Source organism: Marmota marmota, unplaced genomic scaffold, assembly GCF_001458135.2.
Source record: "Marmota marmota marmota unplaced genomic scaffold, marMar, whole genome shotgun sequence".
Taxonomy (NCBI): Eukaryota; Metazoa; Chordata; class Mammalia; order Rodentia; family Sciuridae; genus Marmota; species Marmota marmota.
Window position 1 is genome coordinate 35,957,947 of NW_025999853.1, and position 26,439 is coordinate 35,984,385.

The window sequence follows — 26,439 nt, forward strand, 5'->3', positions numbered from 1 at the left end:
TTTTTGCACCTTGCGCTTGTAAAAGCAGATAAAATATTTAATATGTAATTTACAACGTATTTTACCAGCTCAGCATACAGGATGTATATAGATTATATCAAAGTAGTAGACAGTTAGGGGCCTGTGCAAACCCTGCAAAAATAGTACTTCAGGTATCTGCTAATCAAAAACAAAAACAAAAACAGTTTGCTGTTTAGAAGTGATACAATTCAAACTACCACAAAATACAAAGGGCTGCAAAAATGTATATCATTCCAACAACATATATAAGTTATTAAATAAAGATCTGATTTAAAAGAATATAAATGAAGCCTTTAAGTAGGTCTTTTCTACATGCATATTATTCCTCATTAAAGAAAAAAATATGTAAAAAGGCCATTGGTAATTGCTTTGTTAACATTTGTAGAAAATGCCAATTCTCTGGTCACAAACTCCACTAAGTTTAGCACTTAAGGTCTCTGCAGTGTTATAAATGTAATTTAAAATACTGTTAATTCTATAACTCCATTGGTAAAATAATGTGACTTGGAATATGGCAGTCTTCATGTTGAGGGCAATGATCCACAGTTTTGTTTTGTTTTTTAATTTCTTAGGCTTGAATGGTTATCCAGAAGAACAGCATCCTCCACCACTGCTCTGGGCTTGAGGCTCATCATCAATAATCTGTACACCCCGCCTTGCAGCTCCTGGTTGACTGGAGCCATTGCCTTTTGCCCTCTCATCCACCTGTGCCGTTTCTATCATCCCTAAGATAGGGAGAGAGCAAAAATTATTAATTCTACAATCTTTGAGTTTCCTCTTTCTATAATTTCAGTATACCACTATGAGAGCTATTTCTGATTTTTAATCAACAAGGAAATTAAATATAATGAACACTTAGCTCACTATAATAGCTTTACACAAGTTTCAAGAACTAGTTTCAGTAGCGAGCATCAATATAACCAGTGGTATATTGGCCACAGTGACAGCAATAGAAAAAAAAACTTTTTTTTTTTTTTTTGGCTTTGAGAAAATAACTGTACAAGTATAATCCTTACAATCTTCCAAACATATAATCTTTGACATATCAGTGATATGTCAAAATTCAAGTTATTCCAAGTACAAGTGATATTTAGGGCGAAGGATTTATTCTTCAATAATTTAAGTGAATGATATTTGAATGAATAAGAGTTTAAGATGAAGAAGCTTACAAGAACAGTTGGAGGACTCACTGATAAAGATATACTAAGACAGTTTCTGCTTCATGAAAGAAGAAACAGATACATGAAACAGAAAATAAAGTCCAAAAAAAGACCCCCACATACATAGTTACTTGATTTCTGACGCATTTGCCAAGGCTATTCAATGATGAAAGAATAATATTTTCAAGAAATGGTACCAGAACCGAACAAGTATATGTAAAAAATAAACTTTAACCCATACTTCAACACCATATGCAAAAATCAGGAAAAGTTACCTAAACACAATTACATAAAAGCAAAAAATCTAGGAAAAAAACATAGGATAAAAATCTTTGTAGGAGAAAAATTCTGTGATTCTGGCTTAGATTTTCAAATAAGACCCAAAAAATCATTTAAAAATTGATAAACTCAATCTCAATGAAATTTTAAAACTTTTAAGCCAGGCACAGTGATACACACCTGTAATCCAGCTACTTGAGAGGCTGAGGCAGGAACCTGGGCAACACAGTGAGACCCTGTCTCAGAATTTTAAAATAAGAGAGCAGGGGAGACTAGGGATACAGCTCAGTGGCAAAATGCCCCTGGGTTCAATCCGTAGTACCACACAAAACAAAATAAAAGCCTTTTGCTCTTAAGAGACAAAAATAAAATTCAAGACAGACTAGCAGAAAATATTTGCAAAATACATAACTGACAAAATGAGAGAAAAAAATAGGGAGTCCCTGAAATAAGATGAAGATTCTAACATTTGGGTTCAGAGACTGCTTGTAAAGAATGGCTTCCAAATTAAGGTGTGTGGGATAATCCAATTAAATGAAATAAGGAAAATTATGAAATCTATTTCTTATTTTTTTCAACCTTTCAAAATTTCTATCTTTAGGTACACTTTAAAATGTATAACATACATTAGTACTTATGTGTGGTTCATGATTTCTAAGTAAACATATGGAGAATACTCAAAAAATTATGAAGGTGTGAGATTTATCACATTGGTAAGCCATTAGGATCTAGAGCCTTTTACTACAAGTCTGGTGTGAGGACTAGCATCATCACCACTTGGGTGCCTATAGAAATGAGAACTTCAAGCCATGGCAAATCTGCAACATCAAATTACATATTTTAACAAGATCCTCAACTGATTCATGTGAAGGATTTGCACATTTCAGTGTGCATCAGAATCATGGGGCAGGGGGTCATTACAATAAAGACTTTTGTTGCCATCTCCAGAGATTATGATTCTGTAGGGTTTGGGGCAGAGTCCAAGAATTTGCATTTCTAACACATTCTCAAGTGATGCTGCTGATAAGAATATCTGATTTAGATAATCACTATTCCAGAAAAATTATGAATGACTTCAGGGTTTCATAAAACTGAAATTTACTTCAAAGTTTATAAAGGTATGCATTTTGAGCGAGAGAGAGAGACAGACAGACAGACACAGACACAGTTTCGTCAAATTTCTCAAGAGTCTGAGGTCCATAAATTTAAGAAATACAATTTGCCAAAGTCATTTCAATCTCTTATTGCATATACCAGGGTTTTCCTAAATATGATACGCATTCTACTGGCAATATAAGAAAATAACTTGCAGGTTACATATTTTTTAAAAACGTATTTCCCTTGCAGGTTACATATTTTTAAAAAACTTACTTTAAACAATTTTTATATGGAAAATTTCAACATAGGTAAAAGTAGAAAAAAAATAGCATAATGAAATCTTATCACCTGATTTTGTCCATACCTAAAGATCTGTATCATTATTTTAAATCAAAGCCTAGAAACAATTTTATTCGTGAATTATTTTGATATGCACCTCAAAGAACTTTTTAAAAGTTTAATTATACCACTATAATCACACTAAAAAACTGACAATTATATCTTAAATCACCAAGTATCCATCAAGTGTTATATATTCCTAATTGTTTCACAAATGTTTTTCACTAGTTTGTTAAATCAGAATCTAAATAAGGTCCACCCACTACAACAGACTGTTACAGCTCTTATAGGTGTTTTAATACTGATGCATATATTTTTATGCACTTAGCACATACCATTCATATCATTCCATGTGTGCTAATTACTATTTAAAACACAGCTAAAGTAAGATATTTAAAATTTTCTAAAAAATAAGTTAAATAAACAAACAGTAGTACAGGTAGATGCAACAAATCATCTATGCGGACATTAATGGAAATTGTCAAAATATCACTTTAGAAACACTACCAATGCTTTAAAAAGAGCCATTTTTAGGCACACTAAATCTGAATATACCTACTTTTACAAAGGTCAAGAAAGAGTTCCTCAATTCCTTTGTTTTGTTTGGCTGAAGTATGATAATGTTTTGCTCCTACAGATTCTGCATACCTTAAAAAAAGAAAATAACATCAGCAATTGATATAAAACATTAAAAAATTTTTACAGCAGCAAAACATAATAATGACTTATTAATTTACCCAAGTGTAGTAAAATTAAAATTAGTCGTTTAACTTCTCTGTACATGGAACCAAATTTTAAATAACACAAATAATAACACTTAAAATTTTTATAGATTAATTTGAAACTCAAATTCTTAAGCTTTTGTGATTCACTGCCTATTTGAACATGGTAATTTTTTAACATAATTCTTTTATTTTTTAACGAAATCAAAATGGGAACTGAAAGCAGAATATTTTTAAATATTGTCAAAACTCTAGAAACTACCAACATAAACATGTTTCACTGAATTCAATAGTTTAAAACCTTAAGAGATTTGAGTAACATCTAAATGGTAATATATACTATACAAAGAGGAAGACTTCTGGGGAGTAACAAGGTGGGGTGGGGGTGTGCAGGTAGAGGTACCAGACACTTACGATTCTGCCTCTTGAATGGAAACATGTCTCTCCTTTTCCAAGTCTATTTTATTACCTAATTTGAAAAAAGTAAATACTAATCTTAACATTGATTCATTTTTATAATAAAATTAAGCCAATTCTAAATGTACAACTGCCATCTTAATTACCTGAAAAAAATAATACAAATCCCTATCAGACTTCTAAATGTCTTAAAACTATAAAGTTAATCCCTATCATATGAGAGCTGTTCACAATTGTCAAGATGAACAAATCATCTTCCCTCAAATGGATCAATGCATATCCCTAAATTTTCAGACTGTGTCAAAGAAAACTACTTTTCAAGGAGATATATTATTCTTTGATGTAGATATACCAGGGATTAAGACTCCCCAGGGAATGTAGGGGAAAACTTACAATTTTTAGCAAAACATTAATGGCTAAAGAGGAAAAAATTTTCTATGTTCCCCAATCAACTTACAGCCAGTCAATAATTAAGTATGGCTATTTTTTTGTTTACTAAAATATATTCAGCTAACTTCTTGGGCCCTAACAGATTCTGGTTTCCTAGATAATATAAATGAGTTAAAGTAAAACTTAAAATGTATGGATTTTTAAGAACTTTACCATCACAGAGACAAAAACTATATTATTTTAGTGACTTATTAGAACTTAATATATGCATATCATGCAGATTTAAATTGCTGAAAAGAAATAAATTTAGCTCTCTTTAAACAATAGCACCAAACCAAGATTATGCTAAAAAGTCACCAGAACAAAAATAAAGATACTGTAAATTGCAGAGTTCTTACTAAATACAGGACAAAAGTTAAGGTGAGTTGGCCAGACACACAGAGTGCTAAAGGTAACTGAAGCAACAGTTAAGAATAGGGAAAAAGACCTTAAGGAAAAACACTTCAAATATTTCTTTTCTTCTATTATGAATTCTAGGGAGAAAAAAAAAGAAATCTTATAATCAAGGTCATTTTTTCCCCTTGGGACATTATAGAGTTGAGAAGAAAATTTTAGAGAAGTTTAAGTATTCAAGTAAGCACCTGACGAAAGATATAATATTTAGCACTGAAAAGTTTAAATCCAGCAGTTCTGTATATTGAGAATCTCAAACAATTGAACACTAATTGCTGGTAGCTACAAGAAACTATTTGCCATTACAGCCTAAGGATGAGAGGGAGAGAAGCAGACAAAACAATAAAGATCAGTGAGTACCATGGAAGTGAGTAATGAATTTTTTCTACTTTGAACAGTTACCTGTCTACCTTAGTAAGAAGTTCTATATTAATTCTGATTTCCTATGTTATAATTTGTCAATAAAATTTTTAATCTGCTAAATACTGTAGCCAGTATATTTGACAGTAACTAGAGGGAAAACAAGTTATTTTATTCTATAAAGAATGCAAAAAGCACCATCTGGTGGCAAGTGGCTCTAATAGGCACAAGATTGTACCTTTAAAAAGGTTAAAGAATTTAGTCCCCTAATAGTAAGAAAACTTTTGGTCCAACCAACTAAAACCCTATAAGCATTTTTTTCTTAGGTTTTTAATGCTTTGTTTTAAAAATTCCACCAGAATCATCAACACCTAAAAAAGAGTGAGGTCAGAGAAAGAAGGTAATCAATCATCTTACTGTTTCAAACGAACACTGAGGGAAATTACTAATTGTTTTATCATGTAATAACATTCAAAATTTTGACTAATTTTAATAAATCAGACCATTATTAACTATCATAGATATTTTAATGACTTAATTATTTAAATAAAAAATTTAAATCCCTCTACTAGATAACTACTACTTCTTAGAACAATCAGTGATCACAATGGATTGTTGGCACAGAAAATGTCACAGGAAACTGACTCGTTAGTGACTGATTTCTTTCCAAAGTTCAAAACCCTTTGTAATTTCTTTTTTCAAAAGCAAGACAGCTAAGGAAGTAAGGCTCTGAAGCTCCTATTTGATTTGATACTACTCTGCAGCTGCATGGATTTTTTAAAAAATTGTAGTTGTAGATGGACACAATATCTTTATTTATTTATTTTTATGTGGTGCTAAGGATTGAACCCAGTGCCTCACACGTGCTAGGCAAGCGCTCTACCACTGAGCTACAACCCCATCTCCGCTACATGGATTTTTGAAAGGCTTAAGGCACCTGAAAACAAGGGCAACCAGCAGAGTAAGCATCTACTTGATCAAAATCTATTTGGAAAGTATACGATGAAGATTTTATTAATTCTTTTTGTAAGTGGACTGAGGAAAGGAGAAAGCCACTGTTTAATTATCTTAAAAAAATACATATCTGAATTAAGAATGTGGTAGAGCACTTGCTTATTTCTTAGCATATGCAAAGCCCTGGGTTTGATCCCCAATACTGCAAAAAAAAAAAAAAGGAAGAAGAGATAAGCTCATTGCTAAGGGGAGATGGCCTAATTAGTGATAAAGAATTAGAATTATATTTTGTTTAGTCTGGATATGTGAGGCATAATGAAAAGACACTTTTTCCAGCTGGGTTTAGTGGCACATGCCTATAATCCCAGTGACGCAAAAGGATCACAAATTTGAGGCCAGCCTGGGCAATTTAGTGAGACCTTGTCTCAAACTAAATAATAAAAAAGGTTGGGGATCTACCTCAGTGATAGAGCATCCCTGAGTTCAATTCCTAGTAAAAGACACACAACTTTTAAAGAAAATAAAATATTAAATCCCAGTTTATTTCATAGCACTAAAATCCTGGGTAAATTACTTAACCTCTCTTAGTTTCACAATGTACAAATATAGTAGCAAACCTTGCAGGGTTAATTAGGTAAAAATCCCTAGCATATAGTATCTGTTCAATAAAGGGTTTGTTATTAATATCAGCCACATTCATCACAGTGGGTGATCAATAATCACGAAAAATCAATAGAGAATTAAACTCCATGACAAGTAACACACTTTTTACCACCATCCTACTAGCTGCATTTAGCTAACTTAGTTTAACCATTTGTGCTCTAGAAAATCTCCCTTTATGGGCTGGGGATGTGGCTCAAGCGGTAGCACGCTCGCCTGGTATGCGTGCGGCCCGGGTTCGATCCTCAGCACCACATACACACAAAGATGTTGCGTCTGCCGAAAATTAAACAATAAAAATAAATAAAAATTAAAAAAAAATATATAGCTAGCCTATATTTCTAAAAAAAAAAAGAAAATCTCCCTTTACTTCCCTAAATCTAGACAGGTTTGCTTTTGTGGTCTTACAAGATTCCATTCTGCACTTCCCTTTTTGTAGCAGAAATCATAATATACAATGGTAACTTGTTTTTTTCTCACTTCCTTTACAATAAGCTTTGAAAGGATAAGGACCATACCTATTTTATGTATTAACTACACTAGGCCCAAAACCTGACATAGCAAACAACAGTGTTGTTTAAGGATATGGGCCTGAAGTAACACACAGACCTGAGTTAAACTCCCAGTCTATCCTGATACATGTTTTTGTGAAGTACAAAGCTCTCTAAGCCCATTCATCCATCCATAAAATGGAAATCATCTTCCTGTAGTATTGTTAGAAGGACTAAATGAAATACCATGTAGTTCATATAGTTCACAACACTCAATAAATGGTAGTCATGATTAACAATATTTACTTAATAAATACACAAGTGTTAAAGATAAGTCTGATGCAGAATACTAGTTTAAATAGAACAATCACAGCCAAGACTGCCATTCAATGAATGAGGAACAATCTACAGGAAAAGGTCTCTGCTAGTAAAGTACGGGGTTCTCCATAACTGATTAACACATGGTTATCGAGTGCCTTAAAGAAGACTCTAGATGGTTAAGTATTCAGTTTATGCATGAAAAAATGAATTAACTGTAAATCCAAGGTTCAAATATGTATGACAATTTGAAATACCTATAGATTTAAATAACTAAATTACATAAGAACAAGCTGGAAAAGCCTGACTGAACAATACTATTATCTACGTAAAAGAGACAATAAGTTGACATGGCTGTTAAAAACTTCATGCTATCTTAACAAATCTTGATAGGACAACGTAAGTATTAAAAGAGAGAATCTGAGTGTGGTAGCAAGCACTGTAGTCCCAGCGACCCCAGAGGCTAAGAGAGAATAATTTGAGCCCGGGAGTTCTGGGCTAGCCTGGGCAATGGTGGTAGACACCTGTAATCCCAGCAATTTGGATGGCTACCACAAGAGATTGCTGGGAGCCATTAGCCAAGCAGGTATGACAATTTCCTTGCCAGCGTACCCCATGTTGCAGTGACATTGAATGTGGGTGACCTTGCTCAAGGACCAAGGCGGATTAGGGCGTTCCCGGTTTAGTTTCCAGGTTTAAGGTTTAAGATTATTCCTGCTGGGAATAGGGCGTATCCTGCTGCCTGAGTTCCCCTTGAGTTCTCACGGGATTCAGACAATATATTTTGGAGATAGAAGCCCAGAGAACGTGGATTTGGGCAGAGAACGTGGATTTCCCCAGAACGTGATTGTAGACGGCTGGTGTGAGTTCGGGAATAAAGAGTTGCTGTTTGAATCTACAAGCTGTGTGGTGGCTCGTGATTGTGTGCCCAGCCAGACTGTGGCAAGAGATAGCAAGTTCAAGGGCAACTTAGATCCTGTTTCAAAATAATAAAAGGGACTCAGTGGTAAAGACTCCTGGGTTCAGCTCCCAGTACCAAAAGAAAGGGGAGAGGACCCTAAAAGAATACATCAGCTTAACATCTGGGTTCTAGTTTTTCTTTCGGGTGTAGGAGACACACTGATACACTGGAACAAACCTAAGAGAAAATGATCATGATGATTAGGAAGTCTAGAAGGTAAGCCGAATGAAAAAAAAGTAAGGATCTGAAGAATTTAAAGACTTCATGAAAATAATTCAAGTAGGCTTCAAATGTTTGAAGTGCTGACTTATGCAAAGGGAAAAGAATATTTGTCAGATGTCTATTTCTATGCCAAGCATTTTACAAATAATTATAAAATCTTCAATAGAGTACTGTGAAGTACTATTACCATTTACTAAATGTAATAAAACAGAAGACAGAATAAACACTGAACTACCACAGAGAACAAAATAAAAATCAAGAGGTAAGAAGTAATGCAAAACGGATACACTGTGGAATATTCATAAAGCAGTAGATAACAAAGAAGATAATAAAAATCAACTACAACTATGTGCAACACCACAGAAGAATCTTGTAAACATAATGTAAAGCTGAAGAAGTCAGACACAAGACTTTATATGATTCCATTTATATAAATTGACCATTTCTTCATTTACCTAAATACCACCTTCATCCTCCACTAAAACTACTCAGATTTCTCTAAATTCATTCTTGCTATTATCAGCCACATGGAAAAGGAGAAAACAGACTGACAATACACATCTTAAGGATTAATAGCATAAGAACACAAGTCAAAATGATTTCAATTCAAATCCCATCTCTGATACCTGCCTGACATTGGGCAAGTATGTATGTCCAGGACTCAGCTTCTTCTATAAAGCCCTTGTAGGGTTACAGGATTGTATGAGACAATTTCTGTTGAGTGCAGAGGATAGTTCCTAGTATACTTTTATTGTGTGACAAATATATCATAGAAATAATCATCTGATAAAGGGAACCAAAGAAAAATTCTAGAAGTCTAAGACTGAGCTCTAGAAGTCTTCTTATTTCACCCACTAACAAAATTCCTCCACCCCAGGATCATAATCTATCTACTGCATCCTTGCAATCAAATTTGTCCTTGTTCCAAAAATGTATATAGTTAAATATATAAAACAAGAATACTGACTTAAGTAATTGGCTTTAATCTTATTTATTTATTTATTTATTTTTAGTTATAGGTGGACACAATATCTTTATTTTATTATTTTTTTATGTGGTGCTGATGATCGAACCCAGTGCCTCATGCATGCTAGGCAAGCACTCTACAACTGAGCTACAACTCCAGCCCCTTTAATCTCTTTTTTTAAATATAATTTTATTTTATTTAATTATTTATTTTTATGTAGTGCTAAGGATCGAACCCAGGGCCTTGCACGTACAAGGTGAGTGCTCTACTGCTAAGCCACAACCCCTGCCCCCGCCCCTTTAATCTTATTTAAAATAGTTCCTAAACTTTTTTTTTTAAACAAAATCTTATAGTGAAAAACAGCAAAAGCTAAACTAAATAAAGCAAGACTAGAGAACCTGAAGCCTTAAAAGGTTAGCATCCAATCTGTTCCCCAAGGTGTTCCCTGAAGTATAGGGTTTGTACCTCTTGTAAAATCACCTCCAAATACTAAGTTATTCTAAAATATTTAATACTAAAATACTATAATTATTTCTTTCTCATGTCACTTTTAAAAAGAATTACTTTTTTACTAAAACATTAAGAAAACAAAGGATTTTTTAAAGTAATGAAGCTTACCAACTATACATAAACAGATTTCATTTCCCAACATTTTCCGTAATTCTTTGACCCAGTTTTTTACCTGTGTATAAAAAGAACAAATATTAAAACAAATCCTATTAGAATTAGTACTATAATATCACCTAAATACTCAACATTGGCAAAATACCACAAAATGTCTAATAGCTTCCTATTATCAGATTATACTGCAAAACACATAAAATGAGAAGATTTCTCTCTCTCTCTAAATATGTATGTATCCACAGATGCACCTCTGATTACAGATTTTTATAAATTTTTGATAGATCCAAACAAAGCTATTTACCAAAGCATATCAATAAATGTCTATAATAAATGATAATAAATGTCTATAGTCAATGTGGGCTTAAAATAGTCTTTAGTACGGTCATTGGTTCCTAAACAGAGGGCCTAAGAACTTCTCTATCATACATTTAAAGAGAAAAAAAAAATGTATATGGGCACCAAAAAAGAGAATATGGCAAAATATATTTTCATCATTTAATGTGTGACAAGCCCATATACATATTTTTACCTTGCCACTATTGGATATTTTTTTTTGGCTCAGATCATTCTTTATTGTGAAGGACTACCCTGTGTAATGTGTGATAATTTAATAGCTTCCCCTTGCTTCTGTTCACCAGAAGCCAATAGTATCCTCCAGCTGTGACAACCAAAAAATGTTTCCAGACATTGTCATCCCTTGGTAGAGAACCACTGGTATAAGACAATTCTAGTAATAAACTGATTCTCCACTATATATGAAGTATATCATAGCAGCAGATGCAGCTGGGAGTAAACTAGAATTAAGAAAATTAATCTTCTGAATACGTGCTTATAATATTATAACAAAGTAACAGGATTATAATAAAAGAACAAGATAAAGAACAAACTTGGGACATCAGCTTTCTTTTCTTGTAACAAAATTTAATCTGTGTGCAGTCAAATCACACCTTCCTTAAAAAATACATATACATCTATAAATTTCAAAAACCACATCAGATATATGATAAGCACTTACTGTATGTACATTGGTCCTACAGTACAAATATAACAGCTCCACACTCCTTGCAAGAACACAGAGGAACTATCTTTAGCAACCCCAAATCCTTATAAAAACCAAAGGTAATTAATTATCATTGCCTTATCTTTATTAAGGGCTAAACCAGTTTTCTCAGTGCAGCCCCATATTTTGTTTGGTTCACAAATACATAAAGATTTCAAAGCATTTAGTCAATTTCACATAAGAAAAAAAATGACAAAACTGGTAAAAAAAAATATATATATACATCCTCATCATCCCAAGAGAAACAGACCAGAATCCAATTACATATTACTTTACTCCCTGTACTCTACAACCTATTAATCTAATCAAATTTTATAAAGTTTGTTATTAAGCTGGGGATACAGCTCAGTGATGGAGCACTTGTCTAGCATGTGCAAGGCCCTCAGTTTGATCTCCAGCACCACAATCAATCAATCCAGTATTCAATCAATATAATCCCAGCTAGTTGGAAGGCTGAGGCAAGAGCATCAAAAGTGAGATATTTATCAAAAATAAATAAATAAATAAATAAATAAAAAGGGTTGGGTATAAATAGTTTAGTGAAGTAACTCTGGGCTCGATCTGTAGTACCATAAAAACCGTAAAAACACAGAAAGTAATTTGTTATTCGTCTCCAATTATATTCTGTTCCACAGGCCTCCTTGTACATTCTGAGGTGAATTAAAGTTGGTTATAGCTTCACCTAGCCTTCTATCAATAGGTAGTGAAGTTCCCCACCCTAAGAATTTCAGATGGACTTGTAACTTGCTTTGACTAAGAGAAGTGACAGAAGTAATACTGTGCCAGTTTCAGACTTAATGTTATAAGACTGGGCAGCTTCTACGTTTGTACTCTTGAAATCCAGTTATCATACACAAAGCTTAAGCAAGAATACAGAATGATAGCTGGGCACGGTGGCACATGCATGTAATCCCAGCAACGTGGGTGGCGGATAGCAGCAGGGGAAATACAAGTTCAAATTCAAGGGGAACCAGGGCTAGAGATGTATCTCTATGTATAGCAACCCTGAGTTTGATCCCCAGACACTCCCTCCCCCCACACCAAAAACAACAATAACAACGATAGGAAAAAAAAAAAAAAAAAAAAGAATGTTGAGAAAGCATGTAGAGAAAAGAGTAACTAGGTGGAACAATATGCCAGACAAAGCACAGGATCTACCTAGTAACCCAAAGAATCATGAGAAATAATAAATCCTTTTTTAAGCCATGAAGTTTTGGGGTTCTTATTATGTATTAATAAGTAACTGGCACTTTTCAATCCAAAACTCTAGACTTTCTTTTAATCAACAAAATACTTAAACCATTTATTTTCATGCAAAAATCCAAGAAGGGATAATAAACAGCAAAAATCAACCCCAAAATAACTTTCAAAAATCATTAAATCAGCAAGATACATACTATTTCATTTCCCTACTCTTTGGACTGCTTTACCATGTTATTAATAATCCAAGAGCTAACTAGTATATCTATCTGCTCCATTAGATTTTACTGGAAAAAAAAAGAGCAAAACTAAACTAAAAAGGCAAGAAATTTGAACAAGAATAAACCTGTAACTCAAGGCAAGAAAAGATTTTGCCTTGGAAATTATCCACTTTCATTACACATTGCTGACAAATTTATTCCAAAAAAGGCTTTAGGAAGGAAGGTCAAATAAATAACTAATCCTGATTGCCATGAGAATTCAGAGGGTAAGCTTAATGGTAAATCATTTTTGATCCCAAACAACTTTAAAAATCTTACATTTATGGTGCAAGTTTGAAGAGGAGTTTTTTTAAAAAAACGAAGGAATTTTAAATAAACAAACACTACTTATATTGTCCTTTCAAAATTTACCCTGTAACTTCCAGAATATTTAGTGATGAGAAAGAGCTTAAACTGGATTTTGCTCTTCCTTTTCTCTCTTCACAAAAAGGGAGCCCACATAGCTACACCAAGTTTTCAGGTGCCCAATATCTACAGAATCAAATAAATGAGATTTTTTTTTAAGGGAGAAACAAAGCCCCTGTATTTTTCTGAAGCTTAACTTTAATTATTTCCCTTTGAGAAAGCCATGCAATAAATGATTAATTACTCTAATATGAATAAAAATTAAACATTTCAGTAAAAACAAGTAGTCACCTTTTATGCAAACTGCATACTAACTGTAAATGGAAACTCGAAAAATCATCGTTCTTCTCATTAAATCATCTACCCAAAAGTAAACAGCATACCTTTTGAAAAGAATCTTCATCTGTTATATCATAAACTAAAATTGCTCCATTTGAATCTCTGTAGTAAATTGGACCCAATGCATGGAATCTCTCTTGACCTGCTGTATCCTAAATAAAGCAACAAACGTTTATTAAACCAGAAGAAAAAATGTCTGCATGTCTGCTTTTGCAACTTCAGTGAACTTCTGATCAACGAAAAAACAGCATAAAGTCAGATAATCCCAAAACACTATTAAAAGAAACAGGTTACCAAAAAAAAAAAAAAAAAGAAAGAAAGAAAAAATTAGGTTAACATGAAATGTTTTACTATTAAACAAAGGTCAATTCCCTCTCCCAATTCTTCTCAGCAACCTTACTAAAAAAACAAGCAGATGTTAGAGGGTCAAAATGGCCAACGCTACATTATGAACCAGGAATAGATCCTGCCCTAAATTCAGATTCCCCCATAGAGAAAAGAAATAAAAGCGAGTATGCACCAGGACCACCTGCTTACAGAGATGCTACTATATTATCCTTGTCCTACCCTCCACCAGTGAGAGGGCTAGCACTTTGGCAGGGAAGCCAATCCCACCCACCCTATCCACTCTGTGAAGTAGAATCCTGAGTTGATCCTTCTGTAGCTAGGGTCAATATGACATGAATATTTAAATATAATTCTTAACCAGATTTTAGGAATTTTTAAAATCATAAACAAAATTGCCTAAGTTTCAGTTAACTTCAAAAAAAAAATAGAGAAATTCAAATTCCTATTCCTAGGAAAAAAAAAATCAGTATTCCACAAATTAGTTATCAAAATATTAAAAACAGGCAGATACCACTCAATACAGATGAAAAGGTTAACTTACCCATATGGCAAGGTTTACTCTTTTCCCACCAATATTTAACTTCTTTGTTAAGAAAGATGCCTAAGAAAAGAGAAATACATTAAACAGCTTTTCATGTAAAATAATGCTACTTATCCAAAAACTATAGATGAATCATTCAAGGTGAATCTTAAGTTATCTGAGAGAAAAAGTAATCCTTGAATTTTTATTTTATAACCAGACATTATTTTTATTAAAGACAGAAAAATACTTACTTACATTCCTATCTAAAAAAAAAAGAAATCTTATTTTATGAACAAAAGTTATTAAAAATATGAAGAAAAGCTAGGGATGTAGGTCAGTGACAGAATACCTGGCAGGTGTAGGGGGATTCACCCCCCCACACACACACACACACACAATATAGTACTTTGCTTAGTTTTTCCCCTCTAAATATGGGACAATTTTTTTACTAGAGCATGTAATTTGATATTGACTTCCTTAAATAATAATAGGATGAAAAAATCTAAGAGATTTCTAAGATATAAGAAATGTTTGGTAGTTTACTTATTGTATATCAATATTAGTCAAAAAAGGTTCTGCATTTACAAATTCACTATATACATATATATAACCACACCCCCAAACTTCCCGAGTCTTTTTTTCATATTTCCTATGGAGTTTTATGACCATTGGTTTTGTATTATGCCATATGTAAACACCTCTGATCTAGTGCTCTACATGCTAAATCACCTTCCCAAAGCCTCCCTGTTTTTTTTTCTTTTTTAATTTTTATTACTCATAGAAGAGTTCCCTAACAGGTTATCATTTTTTATTAAGTATGCTTGAAAAACTCCCTGCTGGCAGCTAGTACCATAATGACCTTTTGTGATGACTACTATGGGGTTTCTTGGCAAAAGGAATTGACTAGAGCTGGTAAATCCCCCTTATTTCTCTTTAACACATCCTTTCTGAAACTTATAATCACCCTCCCATGAGAGCTTAAAGTATAATATTAAGTATCTGCTTAGGAATCATAATTTTATGAAAAAGATGCTCATCACAGCATAGTCTGTAAGAAGGCAAAGAGTCAAAAACAATGAAATAACCTCCCTACAGTGAACCACTACAGACATTACTGCTACCACTAACATTTACTGAATGCTTACTTTGTGTTACAAAGTAATCTATAAGCTTCTCCTTTGTGAATGATGGAGAATCCACATATACAAATCTCAAAGCCTTATCTTTGTACCCAAAGACATCTACAATAATTTTGTCCACACTTATCTTCCTAAGATAGCTTCCAATATTCTCTACTTCCTCTCCAACTTCTATAGCCTATTTATATTCCTTCTAATTCTGTTTGTTCATAAAATCCCCCTCTAATTTGATTATTTATTATTTATTCTCTATCTGAACTTCACCTCTCCAAATCCAGTTCTTGATCTATACTCTTCTTCCTTAGATTTTTAAGTTTTCTTACTCTATGCATAAAATCCACATTGAACACTAATCTGAAAAATTAAAGGGAACTTAATCTTGTAATACACATATATACTGTCTCATACTACTAAGTTACCCTTTTATAGGGATAAGCATTCTGTTAACTAGATTACATATTTTTATTTAACTCTTTCACAGTGCTTATAATGAAATGAGCAGTGGTCTAAGAGCTTTTCAAGTATGTATTTTCAAGTATGTCATTTAATTCTAATGCCCTGTGAGTCAGATATAATTATTCTCCAAATATTATAGATGAGGAAGCTGAGGCAATTATGGTATCTTGCCAAAGGTCACACAGTAACACAGTAGGATTTGAAATTCAGATGCAACTCATAACCACTATGCTATGGTATCTCCCAGACTGATAGCTGAACACACATTTCTCTAGTGAAGGAGTGGAAGCCACAGCATCCTTTTCCATAACAGACCTCAAATAATGCTATTGTATAACTGAATTTATTTAACAGATGTTCTAAAACCTTCCTTGGAAACTATTTTTTGTTGTTGTTGTTTTTCCAGACTGGAGATCAAACCCAAAGCATTCTACCATTGAACTTTATCCCTATACCTTTTTATTTTTGAGACAGGGTCCTGAGTAGCAGGGATTACAGGTGTATGCCACCATTCCTGGTTGATCCTTGGATAATATGCTCTATTAGTATATCACATATTGAGCTAAAATAATTTGGTTTGTTACTTGGCAAGATAAAAACAGAAGGACTGCAAATTTGAGGCCAGCCCGAGCAAATCAGTGAGATACTGCCTCAAACTAAAAATAAACAGGGCTGGAGATACAGGGGGATATAGCTCAATGAGTGAGGCCTGGGATTAAATCCCAAGTAAGCAGGGGAGGGGAACCCTACTAAATCTTTTTTTACTTCAGGTTGAAAAACTTCCCCACTCTTAGTCCCAATTTCCCAAAAAGATTCTTTCTGTAATATAAATGGATCTCATTTTATATACATCCCAAGTTTTTTAGTATTTTATTATTTCTTTAAGAGAAAACAGGTTTTTAAAAAAATACAATTATACTTGAGAGTAAATCTGAAAAGTTTAATGTAAAATCAAATTAGTAGCCAATGTCAGAAGGCTGAAATCTGTCCTCCCATCCCCATCAGTTCCATAAGGCACACACTTAATTTGGTCAGACTACTAAAATACCATTTGTGGTTATACTTACTCTGGGGCAGTGATTCTTAATTCTGTTTTACTGTAGTAAAGATGAAAGGGGAAAGTGATCACGGACATAAGAATCTTAGGAAAGCCAGAATGTACTCACAAGAAAACTGGAGATATTTACACATTTAAAAAAAAAACAAAAACAAAAACAGTTTCCAGGCCATTTATGACTCTAACCCCAGCCACTCAGGAGGTGGAGGCAGGAGGATGGCAAGTTCAAAGCCAGCCTCAGCAATTAAAGAGAGGCACTAAGCAACTCAGTGAGACTTCATCTCTAAATAAAATACAAAATAGGGCTGGGGAAGTGGCTCAGTGGTCAAGTGCTCCTGAGTTCAATCCCCAGCCCCCCACCCCCATAGATAAAAAAAAAAATTCTCCACACTTCTGAGGAACTTACAAATGCCTAGGTACATCTCAGTGAATTCTCCCTCATCAAAAAGGGGAAGAGGAGAATAACGTTAAATAGCAGCAACTCAAAAAGATTCTAAGGAGTGCTCAAAAGACTCTAAGGAGGGCTGGGGTTGAGGCTCAGTGGTATAGTGCTTGCCTAGCACGCATGAGGCACTGGATTTGATACTCAGCACCACATAAAAGTAATTAAGAAAATAAAGATACTGTGTCCATCCACAACTAAAAAAAATATTTTTAAAAGGAAAGATTCAAAGGACTATAGAGAGGAGGGAAAAAAATGTACAGACCATGTCCCAAGCTCTATGATTGGGCTTTTTCATTATGTTTGCAACAACCTTGTGAAGTAGATAATTAGCCCTTATTTTTCAGTTTTAAACCTCAGATTCAAAGAAATACAGTGACTCTCCCAGGTCACACAACTCAGCCACATGCTGCAATGGGTGAAAATCTGACACCAGAATGTTTTTTCCATTGCACAAAGTTCCCTATTCTAGAACACACACACGTTTCTTAACCTGGCAGTCCTCCACTTGGACAGTAAGTGTTTCTGACACCAACTCACCTCCCAAAATATTCTTGGGGTAGGCACAAAGTTACAAAGATCAAAGTAATCAGACATCTTTTACCTTTTTTCCTCCAAACCCTGAGTAATAGCACACTACTTCGAATCCCAATGATTTCAATTTCCAAACTTTAGGGACATTAAAAAATCAACAATCTTCTTATTATTAGCTCAGGCTGACATTTGTTATTTGTACCTGGTGTTTATTTACCCAAAATCTTCTCTGAAATTATACTGAATGACAATTTTTAAAAATATGTTAAAAAAAGAGTATAGAAAAAAAAAACAGGAACAAATTACATATGATGAATGAAAGGTCTTTTAAAATAACTTACTTGATAAAAAAAAATTTCTTTTGGTTCTTTGATAACCAGTCATTTACTATGCTTACTAACTACTAGCAAAGCAAAATTCTAAAGCATCATTTTATAAACATGAGGAATTTGTTGCAAACAACACAATAACGGAATTATAGACAAACATCTTCCTACTTTTATCTCCCGTACTTGCTATGCATATACCTAGTTGCATTATTCTTGTTAGTCACTAACAATGTTGCAGATATAAGTATCTATGACCATTTCCAGAAGACAGGATTCAGGCAGACAATTTTAAAATTAGCCCTCTGCAAAAGACAATAAAAATTAGTTATCAGAAAACTAAGAATATTTCCAAATTTCCTGTTCTTGGTTTCTAAAAAGAGATATTATGATCAATTTAGTGCCAATTAAAGACTTTCAAATGCAAAGTCCAATAGTCACTTCTAAGGAGCTGCTTAAAGCACAAAGCAGAAAATGGCACAGATATGGGATATGTACACATTGGGAATTTTGTTTTCACAATTCAGGAAGTCTTTTCTTTAAAAAAAAAAAAAAGATAAAAACTACATGTAAGTGATAAAATAATAAAGGGATAAAAATACTTCAATTATTGTATTATATAAAGACTTTGTAATGAATCTACTAAATCAACAGTGATGTGGCTTCCAGATAATAATAATCTTACAAACAAGGACACCAAGATTTCTAGTCTAGGGACTATGATGCAAAACACAAAACCAGTTCTCAGACCTAAATGATAAGTCTTGCTAAGAAGGTTAAGGAGTACTAAAAAAAAAAAAAAAAAAAAAAAAAATGCTAGGTGTGGTGACTGCACTTGTAATCCCAGCCACTTGGGAGGATGTGGCAGGAGAATTGCAAATTTAAGGCCTGCGGGGGCAATTTAGTGAAACCCTGTCTCAATATTAAAAATAAATAGGGCTGGGGATATAGTTTTGTGGTAGAGTGCCCCTAGGCTCAACCCCTAGTAACACACTCATACAAAAAAAAGGTAGTATGCTTGACTTAAAAAAAAAAGGCACACAGTTTCTATTTATGGGGCCTTGGAAATTTAATCTAAGTCCTAGTTTTCTCATTTGCCAAACTGTCAGGATACTACCTGTCCAGTCAAGCTTACAGCATTACTTTGCTAACCACGTGTCAGGTACCTACTCTAGACTCCAGGAAATCAGATGGAATTCCACAGTTGGAATCCTAGAAGAGGAGATGATGGTTCTATTGTAAACAAGATTACTTTTTACAGATGAGATTAGTAAAAACTGATAGAAGTCACTTAAATTAGAGTACATAATCTTCACTAAACTCCTTAATAAGCAAAAAAGTGGTACATATAAAGAAAAGGAAATGATCACCCTGGAGTACAGATATAATGAAGATATACCAAAGACAGGAAGTGATTACAATTTGAAATACCCACAATTCTTTAAGAATAAAGAAAGTAAACTGATAGCTTAAGTGTCTTACTAATCTTTACATTTCCCACTAGTACAATGTTTGACATATAAAAGATACAAAACAGAAGTGTTTTTGAATTGCTTAGAGTCAGCAATATTGCCTTAATAAATTTCATAACTTCAATCCTCTTCCTCGGTCTTGTCAAATTTATCAAAGCCTCAAATCAGTAAGAAAACCACACAGGAGACCTTGAGTACTTTATATAATTCAAGTCCTGGGCCAGGAAACTTATCTATAGATTACTCTATAACTATCAGAAACTAGGAGAAGCTCTGGAAAAATAAAGAAGTACTAAAACACTAAAACATGGCAAACATCATACTCTAAAAACAAACAAAACAACAAATACAATTTTTTAAAAAGTGAGTTACTGAAATGTCAACCCAAGTCAAACCTCTAATATGAATATTTTTCTTTTATATAAAAAGTCTATAAATAACTTTAAAATATAATGATCCCTCAGATACAACATAAATTTCTCAAAATAATTCAAGTCAAATAACCCCATTCCCTCTTTTGAGTTTTCATGAAAGAAAGAAAAAAAGTAAGCACCATCTATTCATTCAACAGCAAATATTTATTAAACAAACATGCAACAGGCACTTTGCTAGGAGCTTTACATGTGATACCTTTAATGTAATCCACTTAAAAGATACATGAGTGAGGCACTCACATTTTATACATAAAGAGTCAGCTTAGAGACAGAATAACCTGCCAAGATCATAAAGGCTATGAAATGGGAATCAGCTTTTAAACCTATCTATCTTAAAAGTCCTTTCACTGTCCACCACATCATATAGCTTCCTGATAGATCTAAACTTAAAAAACAGTAAATCTTGTCTCCAGCAAACATTTGACAAAACATCTCATGATAATCCTTGTGGGCAAGATTGATGTGGCTAGGGCAAAAAGTAAGGACAACACTAATGCTGGAATAACTATTTAAATTTCACCAAAGGATATATGTCCAATAGGTAGCAGTCCATAAAGGTTGGTTTTAAACCGTTTTCTGCTTCCATTATCAGTATGAACAACACTCCATCAATAATTGTGTTTCTCATTTAAGAGAAAGGAGGAAGGAATGGCCTGTGGCCACGTTCAGTCTGAAAAAGTCCCACTCTTTAAGATTCTTCATATCTCAAGAGAAACTCATTTCTGGCTCTCAAGAGAAACTCATTTCTGGCTATGTATCACTGGACTATAGTGAGACTGGCCATCAAGCTTTGTATTTGGACTTCTCTCTCTTCTTAAGTCTTTATTAATGATCTAATGAGAACACTGGAGGCTTTCTTCCCAAATCTTCAGGTGAAAAGTCAAAAGTAGCTACCAAATATTAGAACATCTTATCCTTTATATGTCTAGTACCCATCCAGTTCCTGGCCCACAGAAGGCCAAACAATTGTTCATGAATTACAAAACCAAGGATTTTTTTAAAAAATACTAGACACACAATATCTTTATTTCATTTTTTTTTTTAATGTGGTGCTGAGGATCGAACCCAGTGCCTCATGTGTGCTAGGCAAGCACTCTACACTGAGCCACAATCCGAGCCCCCCAAATCAAGGATTTTTTTAAAAAAATATTTTTCAGTTATAGTTGAACACAATAACTTTATTTTTATTTGTTTATTTTTTAATGTGGTGCTGAGGATGGAACCCAGTGCCTCACACATGCTAGGCAAGCGCTCTACCACTGAGCCACAACCCCAGCCCACAAAATCCAAATTTAAAAGGACATTAACTGCTGTTGTGGTGACACACACCTATAGTCCCAGCTACTCTGAAGACTGATGTAGGAGGATCACAAGTTTCAGGCCAGCCTGGGTAACTTAAGTGAGACCCTCAAAATTAAAACTTAAAGAAAAAGAAAAAAAAGGCTGGGAAAGTAGCTCAGTGGCAGAGTGCTTGCCAAGCATGGGTGCGGCCCTGGGTTCTGTCCCCGGGTTCTATCCCTAGTACTGCAAAATAACTAATAAATATATAAATTAACAGACTTTAATCATTGAAGCAAATCAGATGTACCTGAACTTTAACAGGTCAAATATAAGAAAATGTAAGAAAAGAAGGATGATGACTAAGAGTGATTAAACACTCTAGGAGAGATGTTGAAATAGTGAAAGGATTTTAGGGTTGGGGCTGTAGCTCAGTGGCAGAGCACTTGCCTAGCATGTGTGAGGCACTGGGTTCAATCCTCAGCACCACATAAAAATAAAACAAATAAGATTAGGGCCTACTTTTTCTTCTATTAGACACAGGGTCTCTGGTTTAATTCCTAGGTCCTTGATCCACTTTGAGTTGAGTTTTGTGCATAGTAAGAGAGAGGGGTTTAATTTCATTTTGTTGCATATGGATTTCCAGTTTTCCCAGCACCATTTGCTGAAGAGGCTATCTTTTCTCCAATGTATGCTTTTGGACCTCTAATTGTAATTCTGTGGGTTAGTTTCTGTGTCCTCTATTCTGTACCATTGGTCTACCAGTCTGTTTTGGTGCCAATACCATGCTGTTTTTGTTACTATTGCTCTGTAGTATAGTTTAAGGTCTGGTATAGTGATGCTACCTACCTGCTTCACTCTTCCTGCTAAGGATTGCTTTAGCTATTTTGGGTCTCTTATTTTTCCAGATGAATTTCATGATTGCTTTTTCTATTTCTAAGAGGAATGCCATTGGGATTTTGATTGGAGTTGCATTAAATATATATAGTGCTTTTGCTAGTATGGTCATTTTGATAATATTGATTAGGCCCTAACTTCCTTACTAAAACTCCTGTAGCGCAAGAATTAATAAAAGGGATGGATTCAAACTAAAAAGTTTCTTCTCAGCTAAAGAAACAATATGTAAGGTAAATAGAGAGCCTACATCTTGGGAGCAAATATTTACCCCTCACATATCAGATAGAGCACTAATCTCTAGGGTATATAAGGAACTCAAAAAAGATAAACATCAAAAAAACAAATAACCCAATCAATAAATGGGCCAAGGACCTGAACAGACACTTCTCAGAAGATGATATACAATCAATCAACAAATATATTAAAAATTGTTCATCATCTTTAGCAATTAGAGAAATACAAATCAAAACTACTCTAATAAATCTCTTGTCAGAATGGCAGCTATTATGAAGACAAACAACAATAAGTGTTGGCAAGGATGTGGGGAAAAAGGTACACTCATACACTGCTGGTGGGACTGCAAATTGGTGCAGCCAACATGGAAAGCAGTATGGAGATTCCTTGTAAAACTGGGAATGGAACCACCATTTGACCCAGCTATCTATCCGCTCCTCAGTCTATACCCAAAGGACTTAAAAACAGCATACTTCAAAGACACAACCATATTAACATTTATAGAAGCACAATTCACAATAGCTAAACTGTGGAACCAACTTAGATGCCCTTCAGCAGATGAATGGATAGAGAAAATGTGGTGTATATATACACATGGAATATTATTCAGCAATAAAAGAGAATAAAACCATGGCATTTGCAGGTAAATTGGAGAAGATAATGCTAAGTGAAGTTAGCCAAACCCAAAAAACCAAATGCTGAATGTTTTCTCTGATACAAGGAGACTGATTCATTGTGGGGTAGGGAGAGGGAACATGGGAGGAATAGACAAACTCTAGATAGGGCAGAGGGGTGGGAGGGGAAGGGAGAGGGCAGGGGGTTAGAAATGATGGTGGAATGTGATAAACATCATTATCCAAAGTACATGTATGAAGACATAAATTGGAGTGAATGTACTTTATATACAACCAGAGATATGAAATATTGTGCTCTATGTGTAATATGAATTGTAATGCATTCTGCTTTCATATACAAAAAAAATTAAAAAACAAATAAACATATAAAGCCATTCTGTCCATTTACAACTACAAAAGTAAAAATTAAAAAAAAAAATAGTGGAAGGATTTTAAATAATGTCACTGGAGATCCAGTTAAAGGAACTAGAGCTGTGTTACCCAAAGAAGACCAGACTCAAGGGGATGTAATAAGTTATCTTCAACTATCTATCAGAAGTGATGTCATATGAGACCAAGATTCAGAGGGCAGAACTAGGGTGGTAACTACAAAAAAACAGAGTTTGACTTGATACAAAGAAAAACTTGCTGAAAATTAGACCTGTATAAAAAGGAAATGGGCCACCTCAGTAGTTTTCTACTTTCTCTGACATCAGTTCATTTTACCTTCAAAATGTTAAAAAATAAAAAGGTGGACAATCAACTGACTGAAGAATTCAAAAAAAAAGACTGAAACAGTGAATCATGAACTATCAGGTTCTAATCAGTCATACTATTTAAAAAAAAATATGAATGGATAAGAGCATAGTTTGCAAAACAAAAAGTACTTTAAAAAGATAGTTTCTTGGGGCTGGGGTTGTGGCTCAGTGGCAGAGTGCTTGCCTCCCATGTGTGAGGCACTGGGTTCGATTCTCAGTACCGCATATAAACAAATAAATATAGGTCCATCAACAACCAAAAAGAAAAGTTTCTTGACAAGAAAAAAGTGAACTCTTCTCATATCTTCTGATGCATGATCCTCTCATTTTGGAAATTAAAGGCATATAACATTGTGTCTCCTAGGTCACACAAATCACACTTCTCAGGAAAAAAAAGAAAAATGAGGTGAACTGATATCTAAGAGAAAAAGATTAGAGTACTGTTCCCATAAATTGGTATACAACAAAGTCCTCAATTCTATAAAAATCCAGATACTGTGATGAGTTATATAAACATAAAAATCAGGTCTTTTATGCTTTTGATACTGAAGACCTACTATAACTTTATTCTTTCCTATGTGGTTTGCACTGACTTCTCTCAGGTATTTAGTTTTGAGCATGTTTTTGAGATGTCTAATAAAAATATAATTTTTAGGTTAGAATACTAAATTATCTTTTTAAAAACCATTAAGATCTCAATTATAATAGTTTTCATTTTAGATCTTAGCGTAAAGGAAATTGCTAAATATTTGTTTATCAATATCCAGACGCAGTCAAAGTTAACTATTCAAAATCCTAAGTCAGACCAGGGTTCAAAGTTGAGCTTTGGCACCACTGCATCATTAACTTGTGGCAATTTATAATCTGACATTCAGATATTATGTTTCACATAGGATTAAGAACAGAAGGGTAAAAATAGAACATGGAATCAGAATCACAGCATCTTCCTATATTCTAGACCCAACAGTTTAATAATAGCATCAAACATCAAATGTCACAATGGTTAGATTATGCATTCCATTAAATAGCATCCATGTTCTTGTACACTTCACAATTACTAATTAAAATCTACTGTGCAAGTTGGGGCCCTAAAAATAGGGTATTTACACTGCATCAAGTCCTAGTGCTTTTACATATACTTATCCTAACAACCCTATGTGCTAGATACTATTATTATGACCATTTTAACAGAAGAAGAAATTTAGGGTCAGACAGATTGAGAAATTTACCCAAGATTACGCAGCTAATTAAATGGATTAAGACAGGATACAATCTAGGCAATCAAACTCAAATGTCCACTAGACTTTACTGCCTCTGGCCAAATTTACCAAGCCAGATTAGTAGGATAAACTTTTCCTAACAAATGCAAACCGATTTCTTCAGGAGTGTGGGGGAGAGAATACTCCTCAAAGGCCTGGCTTCATTCTTAATGATTATATTTTAACGTTTTCCCATATAAGTGCAGAAGAAAGTCAGCCTTTCATGACAGGTTAAGGAAATGAATAGTAGCAGCGTCTAAGCTTTTAGTTTGGGGACCAATTGCTGGCCAGTATTCACATGACGTGTCAACGTGGGTCGACCGACCTGGCAGAATGAGTGACCCACAAGTCAGACCCACGCAGGCTGCAATGAAACTGCGTAACCTGCACCAGCAAGCGGTCATTTCAAAAACCCTCCAGAGATGGCTGTTTTGCCATTCCTGCTAACAGGACAAAATGGAACTTGCATAAACACTTTGTCATCAGTAAGTACTTTAAGTTGCAAATCACCTTTCGCAAAATCAGACCTGCAGCTAAGTTCCTATTTCCGAAGTACAGAAAAAGCCCTGCTACTCGGAGACTGTAGGGTGAAAACACCTAGGGCCCAAGCGGAAGCTCATCAAAGGGGAAAAACCAGTCCACGGAAGGGGACTCCCCGAAGTGCGCAGCTACCACCCGGGACACTGGGTCTTTTCAGGGTTCTTCCACACCCCGTCCAACAGCCTGTCCTCACCATCAATCGGCGCCCCGACCTAGCCTGAAACCAAGGCGAACTCGGAAAACCAATCCGAAGGTGGAGGTGACAGGCCTGAAGTTTGCCAGCCCAGATCCCGCGGACTCGGGCGGCAAAGTCCTCACCGCCCCAGGTAGGTGGGGGCCCCGAGGCGCCACCTCCCGCTGCCCGGGGTCCGCACCTGCAGAGTGGTGATGTGCTTGTCGTTGAACTTGTTCTCGCAATAGCGCAGCACCAGCGACGTCTTTCCCACGCAGCCTTCCCCGAGCAGCAC

The 26,439-nt window shown here is 34.5% G+C and overlaps 1 protein-coding gene across 1 annotated transcript; it reads right to left on the reverse strand.

The window, feature by feature from the left end:
- Positions 1-26,433, reverse strand: Rab21 (RAB21, member RAS oncogene family). The gene is made up of 7 exons (XM_015482997.2): positions 26,347-26,433; positions 14,551-14,610; positions 13,706-13,813; positions 10,431-10,494; positions 4,034-4,088; positions 3,457-3,545; positions 1-746 (listed from the first exon to the last, which is right to left on the reverse strand). Exons 4-7 carry the CDS (start codon positions 10,462-10,464, stop codon positions 604-606), a joined length of 321 nt encoding a protein of 106 aa, XP_015338483.1. The 5' UTR covers positions 10,465-10,494; positions 13,706-13,813; positions 14,551-14,610; positions 26,347-26,433; the 3' UTR covers positions 1-603.
- Positions 26,434-26,439: the final 6 nt, after the last annotated feature.

Coding starts and splice junctions, on each gene's coding strand:
- Rab21 (XM_015482997.2), bottom strand. CDS start 10,464: ATGTTGGGAAATGAAATCTGTTTATGTATAGTTG. Junction 4,089..10,430: donor AATCTGTTTATGTATAGTTG/GTAAGCTTCATT, acceptor TTTTCAAATTAG/GTAATAAAATAGACTTGGAA. Junction 747..3,456: donor CTTTCTTGACCTTTGTAAAA/GTAGGTATATTC, acceptor TCCCTATCTTAG/GGATGATAGAAACGGCACAG.